The 24,461-nt window shown below is 39.2% G+C and overlaps 2 protein-coding genes across 2 annotated transcripts; both read right to left on the bottom strand.

Annotated features, from left to right (window-relative positions):
• Positions 1-11,258: 11,258 nt before the first annotated feature.
• DEFB135 (defensin beta 135) lies at positions 11,259-13,078 on the bottom strand. The gene is made up of 2 exons (XM_045078410.1): positions 13,021-13,078; positions 11,259-11,428 (listed from the first exon to the last, which is right to left on the bottom strand). The coding sequence occupies exons 1-2, from the start codon at positions 13,076-13,078 to the stop codon at positions 11,259-11,261; spliced, it is 228 nt and encodes a 75-aa protein (XP_044934345.1).
• A 788-nt stretch (positions 13,079-13,866) lies between these two features.
• Positions 13,867-15,651, bottom strand: LOC101671053 (broad substrate specificity ATP-binding cassette transporter ABCG2-like). The gene is given in 2 exon segments (XM_045078399.1): positions 13,867-15,473; positions 15,589-15,651. A coding segment is annotated over 1 exon segment (1,578 nt). The 5' UTR covers positions 15,463-15,473; positions 15,589-15,651; the 3' UTR covers positions 13,867-13,884.
• Between the last annotated feature and the right edge of the window lie 8,810 nt (positions 15,652-24,461).

Here is a 24,461-nt window from a genome sequence, read left to right as displayed (position 1 = left end):
AATGGGTCAACCAGGAAATTAAAGAAAAACTGAAAAAATTCATGGAAACAAATGATAATGAAAACACAACGGTTCAAAATCTGTGGGACACAACAAAGGCAGTCCTGAGAGGAAAATATATAGCGGTACAAGCCTTTCTCAAGAAACAAGAAAGGTCTCAGGTACACAACCTAACCCTACACCTAAAGGAGCTGGAGAAAGAACAACAAAGAAAGCCTAAACCTAGCAGGAGAATAGAAATCATAAATATCAGAGTAGAAATCAATGAAATAGAAACTAAAAAACAACAACAACAACAACAACAATAGAACGAATCATCAAAACTAGGAGCTGGTTCTTTGAAAGAATTAATAAGATTGATAAACCCCTGGCCAGACTTATCAAAAAAAAGAGAGAGAGAGAGAGAGGGGAAGGGACCCAAATAAATAAAATCATGAATGAAAGAGGAGAGATCACAACTAACACCAAAGAAATACAGACAATTATAAGAGCATACTATGAGCAACTCTATGCCAACAAATTTGACAATCTAGAAGAAATGGATGCACTCCTAGAGACATATAAACTATCACAACTGAACCAGGAAGAAATAGAAAGCCTGAACAGACCCATAACCAGTAAGGAGATTGAAACAGTCATTAAAAATCTCCAAACAAACAAAAGCCCAGGGCCAGACGGCTTCCCGGGGGAATTCTACCAAACATTTAAAGAAGAACTAATTCCTATTCTCCTGAAACTGTTCCAAAAAATAGAAATGGAAGGAAAACTTCCAAACTCATTTTATGAGGCCAGCATCACCTTGATTCCAAAACCAGACAAGGATCCCATCAAAAAAGAAAGATATAGACCAATATCCTTGATGAACACAGATGCGAAAATTCTCACCAAAATACCAGCCAATAGGATTCAACAGTACATTAAAAGGATTATTCACCACGACCAAGTGGGATTTATTCCAGGGCTGCAAGGCTAGTTCAACAGCCACAAATCAATCAATGTGATACAACACATCAATAAAAGAAAGAACAAGAACCCTATGATACTCTCAATAGATGCTGAAAAAGCATTGACAAAGTACAGCATCCCTTCCTGATCAAAACTCTTCAAAGTGTAGGGATAGAGGGCACATACCTCAATATTATCAAAACCATCTATGAAAAACCCACCGCAAATATCATTCTCAATGGAGAAAAACTGAAAGCTTTTCTGCTAAGGTCAGGAACACGGCAGGGATGTCCATTATCACCACTGCTATTCAACATAGTACTAGAAGTCCTAACTTCAGCAATAAGACAACAAAAGGAAATTAAAGGCATCCAAATTGGCAAAGAAGAAGTCAAACTATCACTCTTTGCAGATGATATGATACTATATGTGGAAAACCCAAAAGACTCCACTCCAAAACTGCTAGAACTTGTACAGGAATTTAGTAAAGTGTCAGGATATAAAATCAATGCACAGAAATCAGTTGCATTTCTCTACACCAACAACAAGACAGAAGAAAGAGAAATTAAGGAGTCAATCCCATTTACAACTGCACCCAAAACGATAAGATACCTAGGAATAAATCTAACCAAAGAGGCAAAGAATCTATACTCAGAAAACTATAAAGTACTCATGAAAGAAATTGAGGAAGATAGAAAGTAATGGAAAAATGTTCCATGCTCCTGGATTGGAAGAATAAATATTGTGAAAATGTCTAAGCTACCTAAAGCAATCTACACATTTAATGCAATTCCTATCAAAGTACCATCCATCTTTTTCAAAGAAATAGAACAAATAATCCTAAAATTTATATGGAACCAGAAAAGATCTCAAATAGCCAAAGGAATATTGAAAAAGAAAGCCAAAGTTGGTGGCATCACAATTCCGGACTTCAAGCTCTATTACAAACTGTCATCATCAAGACAGCATGGTACTGGCACAAAAAACAGACACATAGATCAATGGAGCAGAATAGGGAGCCCATAAATAAACCTTCAACTCTATGGTCAACTGATCTTCAACAAAGCAGGAAAGAATGTCCAATGGAAAAAAGACAGCCTCTTCAATAAATGGTGTTGGGAAAATTGGACAGCCACATGCAGAAAAATGAAATTAGACCATTTCCTTACACCACGCATGAAAATAGACTCAAAATGGATGAAGGACCTCAATGTGAGATAGGAATCCATCAAAATCCTTGAGGAGAACACAGACCTCAGCTGCATCAACATCTTCCTAGAACATCGCCAAAGGCAAGGGAAGCAAGGACAAAAATGAACTATTGGAATTTCATCAAGATCAAAAGCTTTTGCACAGCAAAGGAAACAGTTAACAAAACCAAAAGACAACTGACAGAATGGGAGAAGATATTTGCAAACGGCATATCAGATAAAGGACTAGTGTCCAGAATCTATAAAGAACTTAGCAAACTCGACACCCAAAGAACAAATAATCCAATCAAGAAATGGGCAGAGGACATGAACAGACATTTCTGCAAAGAAGACATCCAGATAGCCAATAGACACATGAAAAAGTGCTTCACATCACTCGGCATCAGGGAAATACAAATCAAAATCACAATGAGATATCACCTCACACCAGTCAGAATGGCTAAAATTAACATCTGTCAGGAAATGACAGATGATGGCAAGGATGTGGAGAAAGGGGAACCCTCCTACACTGTTGGTGGGAATGCAAGCTGGTGCAACCACTCTGGAAAACAGCATGGAGGTTCCTCAAAGTGCTGAAAATAGAACTACCCTATGACCCAGCAATTGCACTACTGGGTATCTACCCTAAAGATACAAACGTAATGATCCGAAGGGGCACGTGCACCCAAATGTTTATAGCCACAATGTCCACAATAGCCAAACTATGGAAAGAACCTAGATGTCCATCAACAGATGAATGGATCAAGAAGATATGGTATATATACACAATGGAATAGTATGCAGCCATCAAAAGAAATGAAATCTTGCCATTTGCAATGACGTGGATGGAACTAGAGGGCATCATGCTTAGTGAAATAAGTCAAGTGGAGAAAGACAACTATCATATGATCTCCCTGATATGAGGAAGTGGAGATGCAACATGGGGGGTTAAGGAGGTAGGAGAAGAGTAAATGAAACAAGATGGGATGTGTAGACAAACGGTAAGTGACTCTTAATCTAACAAAACAAACTGAGGGTTGCTGGGGGGAGGGTGGTTGGGAGAAGAGGGGTGGGGTTATGGACATTGGGGAGGGTATGTGCTATGGTGAGTGCTGTGAAGTGTGTAAATCTGGTGATTCACAGACCTGTACCCCTGGAGATAAAAATATATTATATGTTTATAAAAAATTAAAAATTAAAAAGAAAAAAAAAAGAAACAAGATCATTGAATGACACATTGGACCAGATGGACCTCATAGATAATACACAGAACATTCCATCCTAAAATAACAGAATACTCATTCTTCTTGAGTGCACATGGAACCTTCTCCAGAATAGACTACATACTGGGTCACAAATCAGGGCATAACTGATACCAAAAGATTGAGATTATTCCCTGCATAGTCTCAGATCACAATACTTCAAAACTGGAGCTCAACCACAAGGAAAAGTTTGGAAGGAATTCAAACACCTGGAAGCTAAAGTCCACCTTGCTTAAGAATGCTTGGATCAACCAGGAAATCAAAGAAGAACTTAAACAATTCATGGAAACCAATGAGAATGAAGACACTTCGGTCCAAAACCTATGGGATACAGCAAAGGAGGTCCTACGGGGGAAATACATAGCCATCCAAGCCTCCCTCAAAGAAAATGGAAAAATCCAGAATACACCAGCTGTCTCTACATCTTAAAGAACTGGAGAATTAACAACAAATTAAGCCAACTCCACACACAAGAAGGGATAAAATCAAGATTAGAGAAGAGATCAAAGAGATACAAACTAGAGATTCAGTAGAACACATCAACAAAACTAGAAGCTGGCTTTTTGAAAGAATCCATAACATCGATAAACCATTGGCCAAACTAATATAAAAGAAAAGAGAGAAGGTCCAAATTCATAAAATTATGAATGAAAAAGGAGAGATCACAACTAACACCAAGAAATAGAAACAATCATCAGAAATTATTATCAACAGTTATAGGCCAATAAGTTAAGCAACCTAGATGAAATAGATGCATTCCTGGAAAACCATAAACTCCCAAAATTGAACCAGGAAGAAATGACAACCTGAATAGACCAATATCTAGTAACAAGATCGAAGCAGTGATCAAAAACCTCCAAAAAAAAAGAGCCCAGGACCCAGCAAATTCCCAGGGGAATTCTATCAAACATTCAAAGAAGAAATAACACCTATTCTCCTGAAGTTGTTTCAAAAAATTGAAGCAGAAGGAAAACTTCCAGACTCTTTCTATGAAGCCAGCATTACCCTGATCCCCAAACCAGGCAAGACCCCACCAAAAAGGAAAATTTCAGAACAATATCCCTGATGAATATGGATGCTAAGATTCTCAACAAGTTTCTATCTAATAGGATCCAGCAATGCTTGGAAAGATTATCCACCATGACCAGGTGGGATTTATCCATGGGATCAAGGGTGTTTCAACATTCACAAATCAATCAGTGTGATAGAACAATCAATAAGAGAAGAGAGAAGAACAACATGGTCCTCTCAATTGATGCAGAAAAAGCATTTGACAAGATACAACATCATTCCTGATTAAAACACTTCAAAGTATAGGGATAGAGGTAACATTCCTGAACTTCATAAAACCTATCTATGAAAAACCCACAGCGAATATCATCCTCAATGGGAAAAAGCTGACAGCCTTCCCTTTGAGATCAGGAACACAGCAAGGATGCCTACTCTCACCACTCTTGTTCAACATGGTACTAGAAGAGGTCAAACTCTCTCACTTCACAGATGACATGATACTTTATATGGAAAACCCAAAAGACTCCACCCCCAAACTACCAGAACTCACAGCAATTCAGTAATGTGGCAGGATACAAAATCAATGTACAAAAATCAGTTGCTTTCTTATACACTAACAGTGAAAATATAGAATGGGAAATTAGATAATTGATTCCATTTACTATGGCACTAAGAACCATAAGATATCTAGGAATAATCCTAACCAAAGAGGTAAAGGATCTGTACTTGAGGAACTACAGAACACTCTTGAAAGAAATTGGAGAAGACACAAAAAGGTGGAAAACCATTCCATGTTCATGGATCAGAAAAATAAACTTATTAAAATGTCTATACTGCCTAGAGCAATCTATACTTTCAATGCCATCACGATCAAAATTCCAACAGCATTTTTCAAAGAGATGGAACAAACAATCCTGAAATTTGTATGGAACCAGAAGAAACCCCGAATTGCTAAGGAAATGTGAAAAAGAAAAGCAGAACTAGGGTCATCAAGTTCCCTGATTCCAAGCTTTACTACAAAGCTGTGATCACCAAGACAGCATGGTACTGACACAAAAACAGACACATAGACCAGTGGAACAGAGTAGAGAGCCCATATATGGACCCTCAACTCTATGGTCAAATAATCTTTGACAAAGCAGGAAAAAATATACAGTGGAAACAAGACAGTCTCTTCAATAAATGGTGCTGGGAAAATTGGACAGCTATGTGTAAAAGAATGAAACTCAACCATTCTCTTACACCATACACAAAGATAAGCTTAAAGTGGATAAAAGACCTCAATGTGAGGCAGGAATCTATCAAAATCCTAGAGAAGAACATAAGCAGTAACCTCTTTGACATCAGCCACAGCAACTTCTTTCAAGATATGTCTCCAAAGGCAAAGGATACAGAAGAGAAAATGAACTTTTGGGACTTTATCAATATCAAAAGCTTCTGTACAGCAAAGGAAACAGTCAACAAAACAAAGAGGCAACCCACGGAATGGGAAAAGACATTCACAAATGACACTACAGACAAAGGGCTGATACCCAAGATCTATAAAGAACTTCTCAAACTCAACACACACAAAACAGAGAATCACGTTAAAAATGGGCAGAAGACATGAACAGACACTTCTCCAATGAAGACATACAAATGGCTCTCAGACACATGAAAAAAATGTTTATCATTAGTCATCAGGGAGATTCAAATCAAAACCACATTGAGATACCACCTTATACCAGTTAGAATGGCCAAAATTAACAAGACAGTAAACAACAAGTATTGGAGAGGATGTGGAGAAAGGGGAACCCTCTTACACTGTTGGTGGGAATGCAAGTTGGTACAGCCACTTCTTTGGAAAACAACGTGGAGATTCCTTAGGAAATTAAAAATAGAGCTACCCTATGACCTTGCAATTGCACTACTAGGTATTTTTCCCAAAGATACAGATGTAGTGAAACTAAGGGCCACCTGTACTCCAATCTTCATAGCAGCAATGGTCTCAGTCACCAAACTGTGGAAAGAACCAAGATGTCCTTCAGCAGATGTATGGATAAAGATATGGTCCATATATACAATGGAGTATTATACTTCCATCAGAAAGGATGAATACCCAACTTTTGTATCAACATGGATGGGACTGGAGGAGATTATGCTGAGTGAAATAAATCAAGCAGAGATAGTCAATTATCATATGGTTTCACTTACTTGTGGAGCATAAGGAATAACATGGGAGATGGAGAGAAGAAGTGAGTTGGGGGAAATTGGAGGGGGAGACAAACCATGAGAGACTGTAGACTCTGAGAAACAAACTTGAGGGTTTTGGAGGGGAGGAGGTGGAGTGTTGGGTGAGCCTGGTGGTGGGTATTAAGGAGGGCACGTATTGCATGGAACACTGGGTGAGGTGCATAAACAATGAATTTTGGAACACACATACCAAAAAAATTTAATTTAATTTTAAAAAATAAGTAACAAAAGAAGAAAAAGAAGAGCAATTATGAAGGCCCTGAAGCAGGAATCAGTGTGGCATATGTAAGAAAAGAAACCACTGTGGCCAAATTACAGAGTAAGGGGACAACAGAGAAGAGGGTCTCAGGGAGATGGGCAAGGGATACCACTGTTTGTGATTCTGTGTTACAGCAGCCCTGGGAAACCAATTCACCAACTTAAACTACCTCTAGAGGCTTCTTAGCATCTCTCTAAAATTTGCTTGTCATTGTAACTGCCCCTAGGAGTTGAGCAAAGACACTGGTATGGACCTGCTTGCCTTTGTCCTTGTGTTGAGATGAACCTTGAACTCCCCACTTAATTAAATATCACTCTCACTGCTGGGTTAGGAAATGGCAGTGACTTTTTCACTAGGTATTGTGACTGATAAAAGAGATTAAAGACCTTTTACAATGAAAGGTCAGGTCATAGTCCTGGAAAAGGATGAGCTAAAGAGGAATCACAGTTGTCGTAAGGAAATAATAAGAGCAGGAGCTCATGCTACTGAGATGTTGGGGACTAACCGCACTGAAGTGATTACTCATTTGTGGGTGGTTTAACAGGTTTTGTAGGAATAGGTTAGGCAGTGAGAATAGATACTATGAGAATAGCCAGCGCTGGTTGAGAGAAGTGAACAGACCTCCTGAATGTGCAAATATCCCATTAAGTCTGTAAGTCCTTGACAGCATTATCTTTTCTCTGTCCTCAAAGGTAAAATGCTACTGTGTCAGTGTGAGTAGTAGGTATTTAAGTAACAATAACTTGAAATACATGAAACTGTAGCCAAGAAGGTTTAGGCAGATGAAGCCTTGAAAGAAAAAAAAGACAAAGCAATTACTTTCATTTTGTTACCAAACATAGTATATATTGCCCAAGATAAGCTAAAAATTACATTTTTATTGTTCACATAGAAATTAAGGGAATTTGGGGGGCACCTGGGTGGCTCAGAGGGTTAAGCCTCTGCCTTCGGTGCAGGTCATGATCTCAGTGTCCTGGGTTTGAGGCCCGGATAGGGCTTTCTGCTTAGCAGGGAGCCTGCTTCCCCCTCTCTCTCTGCCTGCCTCTCTGCCTACTTGTAATTTCTCTGTCAAATAAATAAATAAAATATTAAGAAAAATTAAAGGAACTTTTTTGGAAACATCGTTAGTATATAACTATGGCCTTTTGGCAAAAAGAAAAATAAATATAATTGAATACCAAACATTTCCTTGATACTATACAAATCAATTATATAATAATATGCACTGAGTCCAAATATTCATAAATTTCATATGCATTCATTTTCTGCTCTATGACTATGAAACACACTGAGCTATAAATACTTAAAATAATTAACCAACCGCTGTAATTAAGAAACACTGAATATCATAAAACCAGAAGTCATAAGTGTAATAAAGCAGGCTCGACCCCTACCTGTGTTGTAATGTTTAGTGCAGTATCGTAAATCTTTCTCTTCTTTCAGCAGAAACTGGGGCAAAGTGAGTCCTTCAGCCACTTGCACAGGTGCTTCATCTTGCCATTCAAAAATGAGATCATTCACTGTGTTCCCAACTAAGCAAAACATAATAAAAATATTTATAGCAAAAAGACCATTCAAAGAAATCAATTTTTTTTAATCTGGTACATTTCACATAGGGCAGGATGACCAGCGTCATCTTAACTCAAAAGATTGAGTTATGCATTGCACAATTCCATCTCACCAAAGTCTACTGAAGTCTATTCACATGGAATACTCATCAAATAATGTAAGAAAATGTAGTAGATTAATAAAAAGCATAACATGGCATAAAGAAACTTCAAAGGACAGGCATATAAATTCTTTCCACAGAATGCACAGCTCCTGAATTAGTACAACAATTCATTTTGGTTCCACTCCATCAGATATCCCCTTACCTCCTCTCAAATCATTCAGGGCTCTTTCAACAAAAAGTGAAATTGTCACTGGCTAGGAAAAGACCTAAACTACAATATCTGTGGGGAAAAGCACCAAGGCTTTTATCTTTCTTGATTTCATCATTAACTGTTTTAGTTTATGGCATCTGCTTCTATGTTCCAAGTCCTAAAATGAACAAAATGATATTTTAAATAGAAATGTCAGCTATTCAGAGGAAATCAGAGTACAAAGAAAAAAAAACATGTGGAACCATTTCTGGAGGAGGAAACTCTTACACCTACTATCAGTGAATTCAGGATAGAACTAGCTAACATATTTTGTAATAAAAAGTTAACATCTTTTAGTAAATGGAAAATTCATGTTTATACAGGAGAGGTATCTAAGAAAAGCAGGATTTCATCTTTTTTTTCCCCCCTTCCTCAGAATGAGAAGCTATTGAAATGTACACCCAAAGGCTGCCAGAGGAGAGACAAAAGCAAATGGTACTTGAGGGGGAAGACTATTGTTACAATGTACAATTACCCTGGAGGTAGAGAGAAGGACACAGGACTGGCTTTTGACCTAAGTCAAATGGGCCGATTAAGGAAGCAGAAGCTCTAGACTCATGAAAAAACAAACAAGGGAAATTGTCCCAAACATGTTATCCTGGAGGCAACTTGGTATTGTTGGAAAGAGGCTGTTGAGTGTCTAGAAACAGCTGGCATAGAGCAGATATGGCCGGACAGAGCTATGTGACGGGAAGGCATGATATGTGAAATTTGATCCCAATTTAGACAGACCAATAGAGAAACTTCATTTTGCTTTTATATTCTAAGGTTTTCTTAGTGTCTTCTGTGAAATGAAATGAGCTCTCTGAGATTCCCTCAAAGACAAGCTTCAGTCTCTAATGCTAGCTATAAGCAGTATATTTAGCTTCCTTGCGCTAAATAATCATCCACAGTAAGTGATTTAGGTACGGGAAACCCTTAATCACACTAGGCTACTTCCTCACGGTCCCTAAAATTGTTGTTTAAAATCAGAAAGAAGGTAGTGAGTTGGCATGTGTAGGGGGTCACTCTTTTGTTCTGAGTAATTTACTTTAACGGTCAAAAAAATAACTAAAAAGAACTAAATAACTAAATAGAATATATTTAATTGATAATTAGTAATTATTAAATAATTATAATAAATAATTTATTAATAAATAACAAAGAAGAGACTTGTGGACTCTGAGAAACAAACTGAGGGTATTGGAGGGGAGGGCGGTGGGGGATGGGTGAGCCTGGTGGTGGGTGTTGGGGAGGGTAGGTATTGCATGGAGCACTGGGTGTGGTGCATGAACAATGAATTCTGGAACACTGAAAAGAAATAAAATAAAATGAAAAAGAAGAAACAAAACAGATGAACATAGGGGAAAGGAAGGAAAAATATAGTAAGATAAAGAAAGGGAGGCAAACCATAAGAGACTCTTTAGAGAACAAACAGGATTTTCGGAGGGGAGGTGGGTGAGGGGTGGGGTAAATAGCTGATGGGCATTAAGGAGAGCACTTGGGATGACCACCGGGTGTTATATGCAAATGATGAATCACTACATGCTACTCCTGAAACTAATAATACACTATATGTTAACTAAATTGAATTTAAAATAAAAATAAATAAGTGCCTTTATATACATGTAATAAATAAATAAATAAAATGGGAAAAAAAGAATATTCAAATATTCCCCAATATAATACTATACAGCATTAAGAATGAATAAACTATAATTGCATCAAACAATATCAATTAATGTCATAAAATAATGTAGATTAGAAGAAGCCAGGGGCGCCTGAGTGGCTCAGCGGGTTAAAGTCTCTGCCTTTGGCTCAGGTCAGGATCCTAGAGTCCTGGGATCAAGCTCCATATTGGGCTTCCTGCTCAAACGGGGAGACTGCTTCCCACTCTCTCTCTGCCTGCCTCTCTGCCTCCTTGTGATCTCTGTCTGTCAAATAAATTAAAAAATAAATCTTTAGAAGAAGCCAGATACAAAGGAGTACCTACTATATGATTCCACTTATATAAAGTTTAATAATAGGTGCCAGGGTTTATGGTATTAGAAGCCAGGCTAGGGATTAACCTTTGTGAAACAGTGACCAGTAGTGACCAAGTTACTGTAATAATCTCTTTTCCATCTGGATGCAGGTTACGTGGGAGCATTAAAATCGTGAAATTATTAATTGATGATCAGTGTATGATCAGTATATTTTTCTGGTTGTATCATACACTTGAAAAAAAGTTTTTAGGGCATGTTTAATAAGGAATAAATTAATCAAAAGAAAAATCATGCAGACAAAGAATTTAACCATGAGATTATTTGCACAGAAGAGACACTAAATTGCTTCTAAATAAAGAGAAACAATGCAGACACAGAAACACAAGCTAAACCATCATTTTAATGAGTTAGTACAACTGAGAAAGACCTGGGTCCCCAGAGCAAATTATCAGGAGCCCCAGATACTCAGATACCTATTTTCCAATTTCTACAGGTAAATACTTTTTGTCAATGCAGCACAGATATGCACTACTACAAAAAATATTATATTCTTCTTTTTTTCCACATGATATCCTGCAAACTCTTTTGTTTCGCCAGCATGTAGAAAAGACTCTTCTTAAATACATATTCGGTCTACTTCTAACTGTCAACAGAAACAAGGGTCAATGCACAGAGTTCTGCAGGGTCGTGATACCATGGATAAAACATAACAAATCAGATTATGTTTTATTACTTTTTAATGTTAAATTGGATGAGATCAAAACATCCCAGTCATGTTATAGCTGAGTGACTTCTTCTCGGTAGCTCTTACTTTCCAAAGCCCCTTTTTATTATAAGTCATCAGTTCCCATGGTCCCCACTTACTTGAATCACTAATCAACTATATGCAGGTACCAGGGCCCAGCACATTCAGCTTGGGACTCTTTGCCATGGAAAGAACATTAGAGAAGTCCCAGGAATCTGCAGAGGCCCTATACCAGGAAGCATGCCAGAATCTGTTAAATAGTACCAAGGCAGTTTGAGATCATCAAAGTTTCAGCTTGAAGAAGAAAAAGATCACTGACCTGGAATTAGAGAAGCCCATGCTTCTAGCCCTGCATCCCAACAGCATTCTGTGTGATTTTTAGCCAAGTACCTTATTACCTGCCTTGGCTTTGCCACTGGGTACTTGAAAGCATGACATGGGATAATGAGTGTGAAACGGTGTACAATACCTGAAACCCATTCCTAAATCTTTTGCTAGTCTTTTCTCCAACCCTAAGACCAGGGTACCTCTGGAAGCTAAGGGGTGGAAAGGGTTAGTAGGAAGGTATCCACTCAGCAGGTTCATGGACCCATCTGTTGGGGCTTTGCAGTACAAGAATAATCCATGAGGTATGACCAAAGTCCACTGGCAAGCAAACTTGCCTGCCATGTGCCCGTTAGTCCTGAGGCACCCTTCTGGGCACAGAGAAGTCCAGCAGCAATACAGTGCACCATGTCCTCCCACCCAGAACGGCAGCAGTCTCAACACAATCTTCATCTGGGCCTGTCTTTTGAGTCCTTCACACTTGACCTTTAAGTGATACCTTTTGAATATGAAGGTCTGGGCAGCTTTCTGCAGACCCCAGCAAATGATGAGCAAAAAGTGTTTGAGAACCTCCACTTCAGTGACTTCAGTAGACCTTCTTCATATTACCAAGTTGCTAGTTTCTGTGCAGAGGGTAAATTCTGTGCAGAGGTAAATTCAGACCCCTCCCACGGGTGTTCCCAAGGATCCCATCATGCTGTAAGTTAAAACTTTGGAGCAACCAGCTTGGTTTGTTAATTCTGCTCAATATCTAATCTGCTTAGGCTTCTCGGTGTGAGAAAAGTAATTCAGGCAATGGACTTAGGAGTGCAAATTCTAAGAGTCCTGAAGTAATGGTCTCCCTCCCACTCCCAAATCCTACCTGTCTTCTAAAAGTCTTGTGCTTTTTCTCTGCCCCACTTCTGCCAATATCATAGATCCAACTTTCCTGTCAAACTTCACAGACTCCCCAGACCAAAGTCCAGAACCATCTTCTTCACAGGAGAGAATGACCTTTGCCATGTGTCCTTTAAGTGTGTCTTCTCTCTATTTTCTGGAACAGTCCAAAGTGTCCATCTCTGTTCACATGCCTTCCTGTTTCAGCTTCCTTCATCCAAGTCCTGCTTTCTTCTCATCCCCTCTCCTTTCATTGTTTGTAAATGCACAGGGAGAATATTTCATTTTACCTGGTGGAACACAGGAAAGCAAGACAAGGACCACAAGGACCATGAGTAAGCTCTTCATAGCTAAACCAATCGGGAAAGAGAAAACTGGAAGGTAAGAGAGAGTCACTCTATATGTAGCTCTCTAGACATGGGGACCTGCATGGCTAGTGAAACTTTCAGGAATAAGAACACCTGCTTGCTCCACTGAGCAGTCCAAAAAACTAAAGGTCTGGCTTAGAACATGATATCTCATCATTAAAATCTACTTCCTTAATGCCACTTACATGCTGGCAACAGAAAACACTCTGTGTGAACAGTCCTAGTATAGCCCTGGTAGGATGCTGTGTATCTTTGTATCTTCACTGTACATCCATTTAGCAAGCACCTGTAATGTATAGAGAACTATAAGGCTGCAAAACAAAATGTTTTGTAAAACAAAATGAAAACAAAATGTTTTCAGAGGTTGTTTTTAATCTCTCTCTCTGTCTCTCTCACACACACACACACACACATGCACAAGTAGCTATTATTTTCCCATTTTATTTTTTTAAGATTTTATTTATTTTACTTGACAGGCAGAGATTACAAGTAGGCAGAGAGAGAGAGGAGGAAGCAGGCTCCCTGCTGAGCAGAGATCCCGATGCGGGGCTCAATCCCAGGACCCTGGGATCATGACCTGAGCCAAAGGCAGAGGCTTTAACCCACTGAGCCACCCAGGTGCCCTATTTCCCCATTTTAAAAGCAAATAACATGCGTTTCAGGTAGAATAAATGACTTTCCCCAGTTGACACAGATTGCATATGGCAACAACATAATTTTTTTTTTTTAAATGTCAAGATGCTCCCTTTTTAATGTGTGGATCAATCATGTAAATTAAAGGGGAATTTAGGAATATTTTTTAAGAAATAACAATTTTAGGTAGGCAATTGTAAGGAAGATAACAATCATACATGCCAAGGCTACATGATTCTTCCACAGGCCCCATGGGGAGATATCGATGCCCTGGTTGAGCAAAAATTCTTCGCCTGTACATATTGCATAGCTACAGGTATCATTCCCTGTTACGTTGACTCCTGGGCAGAAGTTTTGTCCCAAAAATTCATTATGCTGCAAAGCCACATAGCCGTATCGAGGAATGCTGAAGTACTGGAGCCAGGAGAGCCAAGGCGCAACGGTTCTGAGATTTACCAACAGCCCCGAAAATATCATCATAAACACAAAGGAGATGGTCATGAGAAGTGTCGCTATGGATACCACACTCTGGCCTGCTGCTATGGCCAGTGCCATAGAACTGGCCGAATAAGCCACCATCATAAGGGTGAACATCATGACGAAGAAGGCCTCCACAACTGGTTTCAAGCCTAACAAGAAGTATATTATACAAGTAAATATAATACTTGGTAACATCCTCATGGGTAGTAAATCAGATAACAGTTTTCCAAAGAAATAAAACGACACTCTGTAGTATCCACTGATATACTCATGTATAAAGAGCTTCTTCTCAACCACAAAGAGCTCCACAGCCGACACACTGCTGAAACACTGGTTGGTCGTCAGGAAGAAGAGCACCCCTGACCTATTCTGGATTCCTGTAGGATCATTTTTTAGATCATAGAAAATGGCACCTATAACCAATCCCAGGATGATTGTTACAATTATCTGAGCTATAGAGGCCTGGGGATTACCCAGTAAGTTTTTGAATGAACGCTTGGAAATCCATCTGAGTTGATGACAGAAGGAGGTGGCATAGGTGATCTCCTTTAAGGCTGAGCTCTTCCTTTTCTGACCCTTTAGGACTTCATCTAACTCATCTTTCATTTTTCTGTGGAAGTCAGAGTTGGCATAAAACTCAGCTATTTTTTCTATGAGTGGAGTACCTCTCTTGGAAGGCTCTTCAGTCTCCTTGACTTCGCCCTCTTGGTCCTCTCTGTTCAGTTTCACAGCAGAGGAATCTCCATTAATGACATCCAGGAAGAAATCTGCAGGGTTATTATAAGGCTCACACTGGTAACCTACTGATGCAAAGTACCCCAAGGCCTCCTGGGCAGGCCCGTGGAACATTAGTTTTCCTGAGGCCAACAAGGTGAGGCTATCAAACAGTTTGAAGATAGAATAACGAGGCTGATGAATGGAGAAGATGATCGTTCATCCCTGTTCAGACATCCTCTTCAGGAGCAAAAGGACAGCATTTTCTGTGCTTGAATCTAAGCCAGTGGTGGGCTCATCCAGGAACAAGATGGCTGGATCGGTAATAAGCTCCATTCCAATACTAGTCCTTTTTCTTTCTCCTCCAGATACACCACGTATAAATTGAGTTCCAACCTTGGAATCTGCCACTTTATCCAGACCTAACTGCTGAATGACCTTGTTAATTCGCTCATTTTTTTCATGACTCATCATGGTTGTTGGAAGCCGGAGAGCTGCTGAGAACTGTAAATTTTCTCTCACTGTCAGAGTTCCCATCACAACATCATCTTGTACCACATAACCTGAATTACATTTGAAATTGGCAGGTCGAGGTGCTCCATTTATCAGAACATCTCCAGATAATCCTTTTAGATCTTTCCTTGCAGCTAAGATATCTAACAACGAAGATTTGCCTCCACCTGTGGGTCCCAGAATGGCATTGAGGCCAGGTCTCATGATGCCATTGATATTATTAGTATTTCCTTCTCAACTGCTTCCCTTCCTCTCTCTGTCTGCCTCTCTGCAAACTTGTGATCTCTGCCTGTCAAATAAATAAATAATTTTTAAAAAAGAAAATAAACAAGACCCATCAATATGCTGTCTACAAGAAACTCATTATAGACGCAAAGACAACTCCAGATTTAAAGTGAGGAGGTGGGAAACAATTTACCATGCTAATGAACATCAAAAGAAAGCTGGGGTAGCAATCCTTATATCAGATAAATTAGATTTTTTTTTCTAATTTTATAAAAATGTTATATTATTGGGGCACCTGGGTGGTTCAGTTGGTTAAGCGGCTGCCCTCGGCTCAGGCCATGACCCCAGGGTCCCGGGATCGAGCCCCCGAATAGGGCTCTCTGCTCAGCAGGGAACCCGCCTCCCCCCTCTCTCTCTCTGCCTGCATCTGCCTACTTGTGATCTCCCTCCGTCAAACAAACAAACAAAATCTCTTTTTTTAAAGTTATATTATTAATAATAAAAAGGAGAATAGAGATTTGTACATATCACCTAATCTCAAATATTTTTCAACCTGTATATAGAACAAAAACTTAAAGAATACATCAAAATGTTAATAATGATTTTTCTTTGACTAGTATACCTAAAACTTCTATTGTTTTCTTTCTTCGTTTTTCTGTATTTTCTGAGTCCTCAATAATAATTATATAGTCACTTCTAACAATTAAAAAAATAATTTAAGGTCTTTAACTGTAAAATATATAACAAGGAGCACAAAAAATAGGGCAGGGGAATGAAATTCCAACTGATTATCTATTAAATTTTTTTTAAGATTTTATTTATTTATTTGACAGACAGAGATCACAAGTAGGCAGAAAGAGAGGAAGGGAAGCAGGCTCCCCGCCGAGCAGCAAGCCTGATGGGATGCGAGGCTCGATCCCAGGACCCCGGGATCACGACCCGAGCCGAAGGCAGAGGCTTTAACCCCCTGAATTTTTTTTTTTAATTTTTTATTTTTATAAACATATATTTTTATCCCCAGGGGTACAGGTCTGTGAATCACCAGGTTTACACACTTCACAGCACTCACCAAATCACATACCCTCCCCAATGTCCATAATCCCACCCCCTTCTCCCAAACCCCCTCCCCCCGGCAACCCTCAGTTTGTTTTGTGAGATTAAGAGTCACTTAATGGTTTGTCTCCCTCCCAATCCCATCTTGTTTCATTTATTCTTCTACCCACTTAAGCCTCCATGTTGCATCACCACTTCCTCATATCAGGGAGATCATATGATAGTTGTCTTTCTCTGCTTGACTTATTTCGCTAAGCATGATACGCTCTAGTTCCATCCATGTTGTTGCAAATGGCAAGATTTCATTTCTTTTGATGGCTGCATAGTATTCCATTGTGTATATATACCACATCTTCTTGATCCATTCATCTGTTGATGGACATCTAGGTTCTTTCCATAGTTTGGCTATTGTGGACATTGCTGCTATAAACATTCGGGTGCATGTGTCCCTTTGGATCACTACATTTGTATCTTTAGGGTAAATACCCAATAGTGCAATTGCTGGGTCATAGGGCAATTCTATTTTCAACATTTTGAGGAACCTCCATGCTGTTTTCCAGAGTGGCTGCACCAGCTTGCATTCCCACCAACAGTGTAGGAGGGTTCCCCTTTCTCCGCATCCTCGCCAGCATCTGTCATTTCCTGACTTGTTGATTTTAGCCATTCTGACTGGTGTGAGGTGATATCTCATTGTGGTTTTGATTTGTATTTCCCTGATGCCGAGTGATATGGAGCACTTTTTCATGTGTCTGTTGGCCATCTGGATGTCTTCTTTGCAGAAATGTCTGTTCATGTCTTCTGCCCATTTCTTGATTGGATTATTTGTTCTTTGGGTGTTGAGTTTGCTAAGTTCTTTATAGATTCTGGACACTAGTCCTTTATCTGATATGTCGTTTGCAAATATCTTCTCCCATTCTGTCAGTTGTCTTTTGATTTTGTTAACTGTTTCCTTTGCTGTGCAAAAGCTTTGATCTTGATGAAATCCCAGTAGTTCATTTTTTCCCTTGCTTCCCTTGCCTTTTGCGTTGTTCCTAGGAAGATGTTGCTGCTGCGGCAGAGGTCGAAGAGGTTTTGCTGCCCGTGTTCTCAAGGATTTTGATGGATTCCTTTCGTACATTGAGGTCCTTCATCCATTTTGAGTCTATTTTTGTGTGTGGTGTAAGGAAATGGTCCAATTTCATTTTTTCTGCATGTGGCTGTCCAATTTTTCCCAGCACCATTTATTGAAAAAGGCTGTCTTTTTTCCATTGGACATTCTTTCCTGCTTCCTGCTCGAAGATTAGTTGACCATAGATTTGAGGGTCTATTTCTGGGCTCTCTATTCTGTTCCATTGATCTATGTGTCTGTTTTTTGTGCCAGTACCATGCTGTCTTGATGATGACAGCTTTGTAATAGAGCTTGAAGTCCGGAATTGTGATGCCACCAACGTTGGCTTTCTTTTTTCAATATCCCTTTGGCTATTCGAGGTCTTTTCTGGTTCCATATAAATTTTAGAATTATTTGTTCCATTTCTTTGAAAAAGATGGATGGTACTTTGATAGGAATTGCATTAAATGTGTAGATTGCTTTAGGTAGCATAGACATTTTCACAATATTTATTCTTCCAATCCAGGAGCATGGAACATTTTTCCATTTCTTTGTGTCTTCCTCAATTTCTTTCATGAGTACTTTATAGTTTTTGAGTATAGATTCTGTGTCTCTTTGGGTTAGGTTTATTCCTAGGTATCTTATGGTTTTGGATGCAATTGTAAATGGGATTGACTCCTTAATATCTCTTTCTTCTGTCTTGCTGTTGGTGTAGAGAAATGCAACTGATTTCTGTGCATTGATTTTATATCCTGACACTTTACTGAATTCCTGTATAAGTTCTAGCAGTTTTGGGAGTGCATTCTTTTGGGTTTTCCACATATAGTATCATATCATCTGCGAAGAGTGATAATTTGACTTCTTCTTTGCCGATTTGGATGCCTTTAATTTCCTTTTGTTGTCTGATTGCTGAGGCTAGGACCTCTAGTACGATGTTGAATAGCAGTGGTGATAATGGACATCCCTGCCGTGTTCCTGACCTTAGCGGAAAAGCTTTCAGTTTTCTCCATTGAGAATGATATTTGCGGTGGGGTTTTTCATAGATGGCTTTGATGATATTGAGGTATGTGCCCTCTATCCCTACACTTTGAAGAGTTTTGATCAGGAAGGGATGTTGTACTTTGTCAAATGCTTTTTTCAGCATCTATTGAGAGTATCATATGGGTTCTTGTTCTTACTTTTATTGATGTGTTGTATCACATTGACTGATTTGCGGATGTTGAACCAAACCTTGCAGCCCTGGAATAAATCCCACTTGGTCGTGGTGAATAATCTTTTTTAATGTACTGTTGAAATCCTATTGGCTAGTATTTTGTTGAGTATTTTCGCATCTGTGTTCATCAAGGATATCGGTCTATAGCTCTCTTTTTTGGTGGGATCCTTGTCTGGTTTTGGGATCAAGGTGATGCTGGCCTCATAAAATGAGTTTGGAAGTTTTTCCTTCCATTTCTATTTTTTGGAACAGTTTTTCAGGAGAATAGGAATTAGTTCTTCTTTAAATGTTTGGTAGAATTCCCCCGGGAAGCCGTCTGGCCCTGGGCTTTTGTTTGTTTGGAGATTTTTAATGACTGTTTTTCAATCTCCTTACTGGTTATGGGTCTGTTCAGGCTTTCTATTTCTTCCTGGCTCAGTTGTGGGTAGTTTATATGTTTCTAGGAATGCATCCATTTCTTCCAGATTGTCAAATTTATTGCCGTAGAGTTGCTCATAGTATGTTCTTATAATAGTTTGTATTTCTTTGGTGTTAGTTGTGATCTCTCCTCTTTCATTCATGATTTTATTTATTTGGGTCCTTTCTCTTTTCTTTTTGATAAGTCGGGCCAGGGGTTTATCAATTTTATTAATTCTTTCAAAGAACCAGCTCCTAGTTTCGTTGATTTGTTCTATTGTTTTTTTGGTTTCTATTTCATTGATTTCTGCTCTGATCTTTTATGATTTCTCTTCTCCTGCTGGGCTTAGGGTTTCTTTCTTGTTCTTTCTCCAGCTCCTTTAGGTGTAGGGTTAGGTTGTGTACCTGAGACCTTTCTTGTTTCTTGAGAAAGGCTTGTACCGCTATATATTTTCCTCCTCTCAGGACTGCCTTTGTTGTGTCCCACAGATTTTGAACCGTTGTGTTTTCATTATCATTTGTTTCCATGATTTTTTTTCAATTCTTCTTTAATTTCCCGGTTGACCCATTCATTCTTTAGAAGGATACTGTTTAGTCTCCATGTATTTGGGTTCTTTCCAAACTTCCTTTTGTGGTTGAGTTCTAGCTTTAGAGCATTGTGGTCTGAAAATATGCAGGGAATGATCCCAATCTTTTGATACCGGTTGAGTCCTGATTTAGGACCGAGGATGTGATCTATTCTGGAGAATGTTCCATGTGCACTAGAGAAGAATGTGTATTCTGTTTGCTTTGGGATGAAATATTCTGAATATATCTGTGATGTCCTTCTGGTCCAGTGTGTCATTTAAGGCCTTTATATCCTTGCTGATCTTTTGCTTGGATGACCTGTCCATTTCAGTGAGGGGAGTGTTAAAGTCCCCTACTATCATTGTATTATTGTTGATGTGTTTCTTTGATTTTGTTTATTAATTGGTTTATATAGTTGGCTGCTCCCACATTGGGGGCATAGATATTTAAAATTGTTAAATCTTCTTGTTGGACAGACCCTTTGAGTATGATATATAGTGTCCTTCCTCATCTCTTATTATAGTCTTTGGCTTAAAATCTAATTGATCTGATATAAGGATTGCCACTCCTGCTTTCTTCTGATGTCCATTAGCATGGTAAATTCTTTTCCACCCCCTCACTTTAAATCTGGAGGTGTCTTCGGGCTTAAAATGTGTTTCTTGGAGGCAACATATAGATGGGTTTTGTGTTTTTATCCATTCTGATACCCTGTGTCTTTTGACAAGGGCATTTAGCCCATTCACATTCAGGGTAACTATGAGAGATATGAATTTTAGTGCCATTGTATTTGCCTGTAAGGTGACTGTTACTGTATATGGTCTCTGTTCCTTTCTGATCTACCACTTGTAGGCTCTCTCTTTGCTTAGAGGACCCCTTTTAAGATTTCCTGTAGAGCTGGTTTGGTATTTGCAAATTCTTTCAGTTGTTGTTTGTCCTGGAAGCTTTTAATCTCTCCTTCTATTTTCAATGATAGCCTAGCTGGATATAGTATTCTTGGCTGCATGTTTTTCTCGTTTAGTGCTCTGAAAATATCATGCCAGCTCTTTCTGGCCTGCCAGGTCTCTGTGGATAAGTCAGCTGCCAATCTAATATTTTTACCATTGTATGTTACAGACTTCTTTTCCCGGGCTGCTTTCAGGATTTTCTCTTTGTCATTGAGACTTGTAAATTTTACTATTAGGTGACGGGGTGTGGGCCTATTCTTATTGATTTTGAGGGGCATTCTCTGAACCTCCTGAATTTTGATGCTCGTTCCCTTTGCCATATTGGGGAAATTCTCCCCAATAATTCTCTCCAGTATACCTTTCTGCTCCCCTCTCACTTTCTTCTTCTTCTGGAATCCCAATTATTCTAATGTTGTTTCGTCTTATGGTGTCACTTATCTCTCGAATTCTCCCCTCGTGGTCCAGTAGCTGTTTGTCCCTCTTTTGCTCAGCTTCTTTATTCTCTGTCATTTGGTCTTCTATATCACTAATTCTTTCTTCTGCCTCATTTATCCTAGCAGTGAGAGCCTCCATTTTTGATTGCACCTCATTAATAGCTTTTTTTGATTTCAACTTGGTTAGATTTTAGTTCTTTTATTTCTCCAGAGAGGGCTTTTATATCTCTCGAGAGGGTTTCTCTAATATCTTCCATGCCTTTTTCGAGCCCGGCTAGAACCTTGAGAATTGTCCTTCTGAACTCTAGATCTGACATATTACCGATGTCTGTATTGATTAGGTCCCTAGCCTTCGGTACTGCCTCTTGTTCTTTTTTTTGTGTTGAATTTTTACGTCTTGTCATTTTGTCCAGATAAGAGTAAATGAAGGGGCAAGTAAAATACTAAAAGGGTGGCAACAACCCCAGGAAAATATGCTTTAACCAAATTAGAAGAGATCCAAAATCGTGAGTGGGGAGAAAGGGGATAAAAAGAGGTTCAAAAAGGAAGAGAGAAAAAAGAAAAAAAAAAAAAAAAAAAGAAAAGAAAAGAAAAGAATTTTAAAAAAAGAAAACACCTAAGAAAAATGTAAAATATATATATATATATATTAGATAAACTAGTATAAAATCGTTAAAAAAGAAAAAGGTAACAGTTAAAAAAAAATTTTACCCGAAGGCGAGAAAGAAAAAAAAAAAAAATGAAAAAGAAAAAATTAAATTAACTGCAAGACTAAAAAAAATCACAGGAAAAAAGCCATGAGTTCCGTGCTTGGCTTTCTCCTCCTCTGGAATTCTGCTGCTCTCCTTGGTATTGAAACCGCACTCCTTGGTAGGTGAACTTGGTCTCGGCTGGATTTCTTGTTGATCTTCTGGGTGAGGGGCCTGTTGTAGTGATTCTCAAGTGTCTTTGCCCCAGGCGGAACTGCACCGCCCTTAGCAGGGGCCGGGGTGAGTAATCCGCTCGGGTTTGCTTTCAGGAGCTTTTGTTCCCTGAGTGCATTCTGTAGAGTTCGGAGGTCGGGAATACAAATGGCGGCCTCCTGGTCTCCGGCCCAGGTAACCCCGAGCTGCGAGCTTACTGTCGGCTCTGTCTCTGTAGCCGGCTTTCCCGTTCCAATACCCACAAGCTCTGCGACACTCAGATACCCCCGATCCTTCTGTGACCCTGTGGGACCTGAGGCCACGCTGACCCCACATGGGCTTCGCCCCGGTTTAGCCTCTGGAGCGATGTCCCTCAGCGGAACAGACTTTTAAAAGTCCTGATTTTGTGCGCGGTTGCTCCGCCGCTTGCCGGGAGCCGGCCCCTCCCCCCGGGGTCTATCTTCCCGTCGCTTTGGATTCACTTCTCCGCCGGTCCTACCTTTCAGAAAGTGGCTGATTTTCTGTTTCCAGAATTGCTGTTCTTCTTCTCTTCGATCTGCCGATGGATTTTCAGGTGTTTGCAATCTTTAGATAAGCTATCTAGCTGATCTCCGGCTAGCTGAAGCAGTCTCAGCTTGCTACTTCTCCGCCATCTTGACTCCTCCGGTCCACAGATAAATTAGATTTTAAGCCAAAGACTATAATAGTAGATGAGGAAGGACACTGTTTCTTACTTAAAGGGCCTGTCCAACAAGAAGATCTAAAAATTTTAAATATCTCTGCCCCTACATGGGAGCAGCCAATTATATAAACCAATTAATAACAAAATCAAAGAAACACCTTGACAGTAATACAATAATAGTAGGGGACTTTAACAACCCCTCACTGAAACGGACAGATCATCCAAGCAAAGAAAAACAAGTAAATAAAGGCTTTAAATGACACACTGGACAAGATGGACATCACAGATATACTCAGAACATTCCATTCCAAAGCAACAGAATACACATTCTTCTCTAGTGCACATGGAACATTCTCCAGAATAGATTACATCCGGGGTCAAAAATCAGGTATCAACCAGTACCAAAAGATTGGGATCATTCCCTGCATATTTTCAGACCACAATGCTCTGAAGCTAGAACTCAATCATGAGAGGAAATTTGGAAAGAATCCAAATGCACGGAGGCTAAAGAGCATCCTTCTAAAGAATGAATGGGTCAACCAGAAAATTAAAGAATTGAAAAAATTCATGGAAACAAATGAAAATGAAAATACAACTGTTCAAAATCTGTGGGACACAGCAAAGGCAGTCCTGAGAGGAAATTATATAGAGATATAAGCCCTTCTCAAGAAACAACAAATGTCTCAAATGCACAAACTAACCCTACACCTAAAGGAGGTTGAGAAAGAAGAGCAAATAAAGCCTAAACCCAGCAGGAGAAGAGAAATGATAAAGATCAGAGCAGAAATCAATGAAATAGAAACCATAAGAACAATAGAACAAATCACCAAAACTAGGAGATTGTTCTTTGAAAGAATTAATAAGATTGATGAGCCCCTGGCCAGACTTATTAAAAAGAAAGTAGAAAGGACCCAAATTAACAAAACCATGAATGAAAGGGAGAGATCACAACCAACACCAAAGAAATACAAACAATTATAGGAGCATATAATGAGCAAACTATACACCAGCAAATTTGACAATATGGAAGAAATGGATGCATTCTTAGAGATGTATAAACTACCAAAACTGAACCAGGAAGAAATAAAAAAACCTAAGCAGACACATAACCAGTAGGGAGATTGAAGTAGTCATCAAAAATATCCCAACAAACAAGAGCCCAGGGCCAGACGGCTTCCCATGGGAATTCTACCAAACATTTAAAGAAGAATTAATACCTATTCTCCTGAAACTGTTCCAAAAAATAGAAATGGAAGGAAAACTTACAAACTCATTTTATGAGGCCAGCATTAACCTGATCCCAAAACCAGACAAAGACACCATCAAAAAGAATTATAGAGCTATACCCTTGATGAACACGGATGCAAAAATTCTCACCACAGTATTAGCCAATAGGATCCAACAGTCCATTAAAAGGATTATTCATCACAACCAAGTGGGATTTATTCCTGGGCTGCAAGGTTGGTTCAACATCTGCAAATCAATCAATGTGATGCAATGCATTAATAAAAGAAAGAACA

This window comes from Mustela putorius, unplaced genomic scaffold (genome assembly GCF_011764305.1).
Source record: "Mustela putorius furo isolate JIRA1106 unplaced genomic scaffold, ASM1176430v1.1 tig00000242_pilon_pilon_pilon, whole genome shotgun sequence".
NCBI classification, from domain to species: Eukaryota; Metazoa; Chordata; class Mammalia; order Carnivora; family Mustelidae; genus Mustela; species Mustela putorius.
Note: the sequence above shows the minus strand (reverse complement) of the source record. Positions and strands in the feature narration are given on the sequence as shown.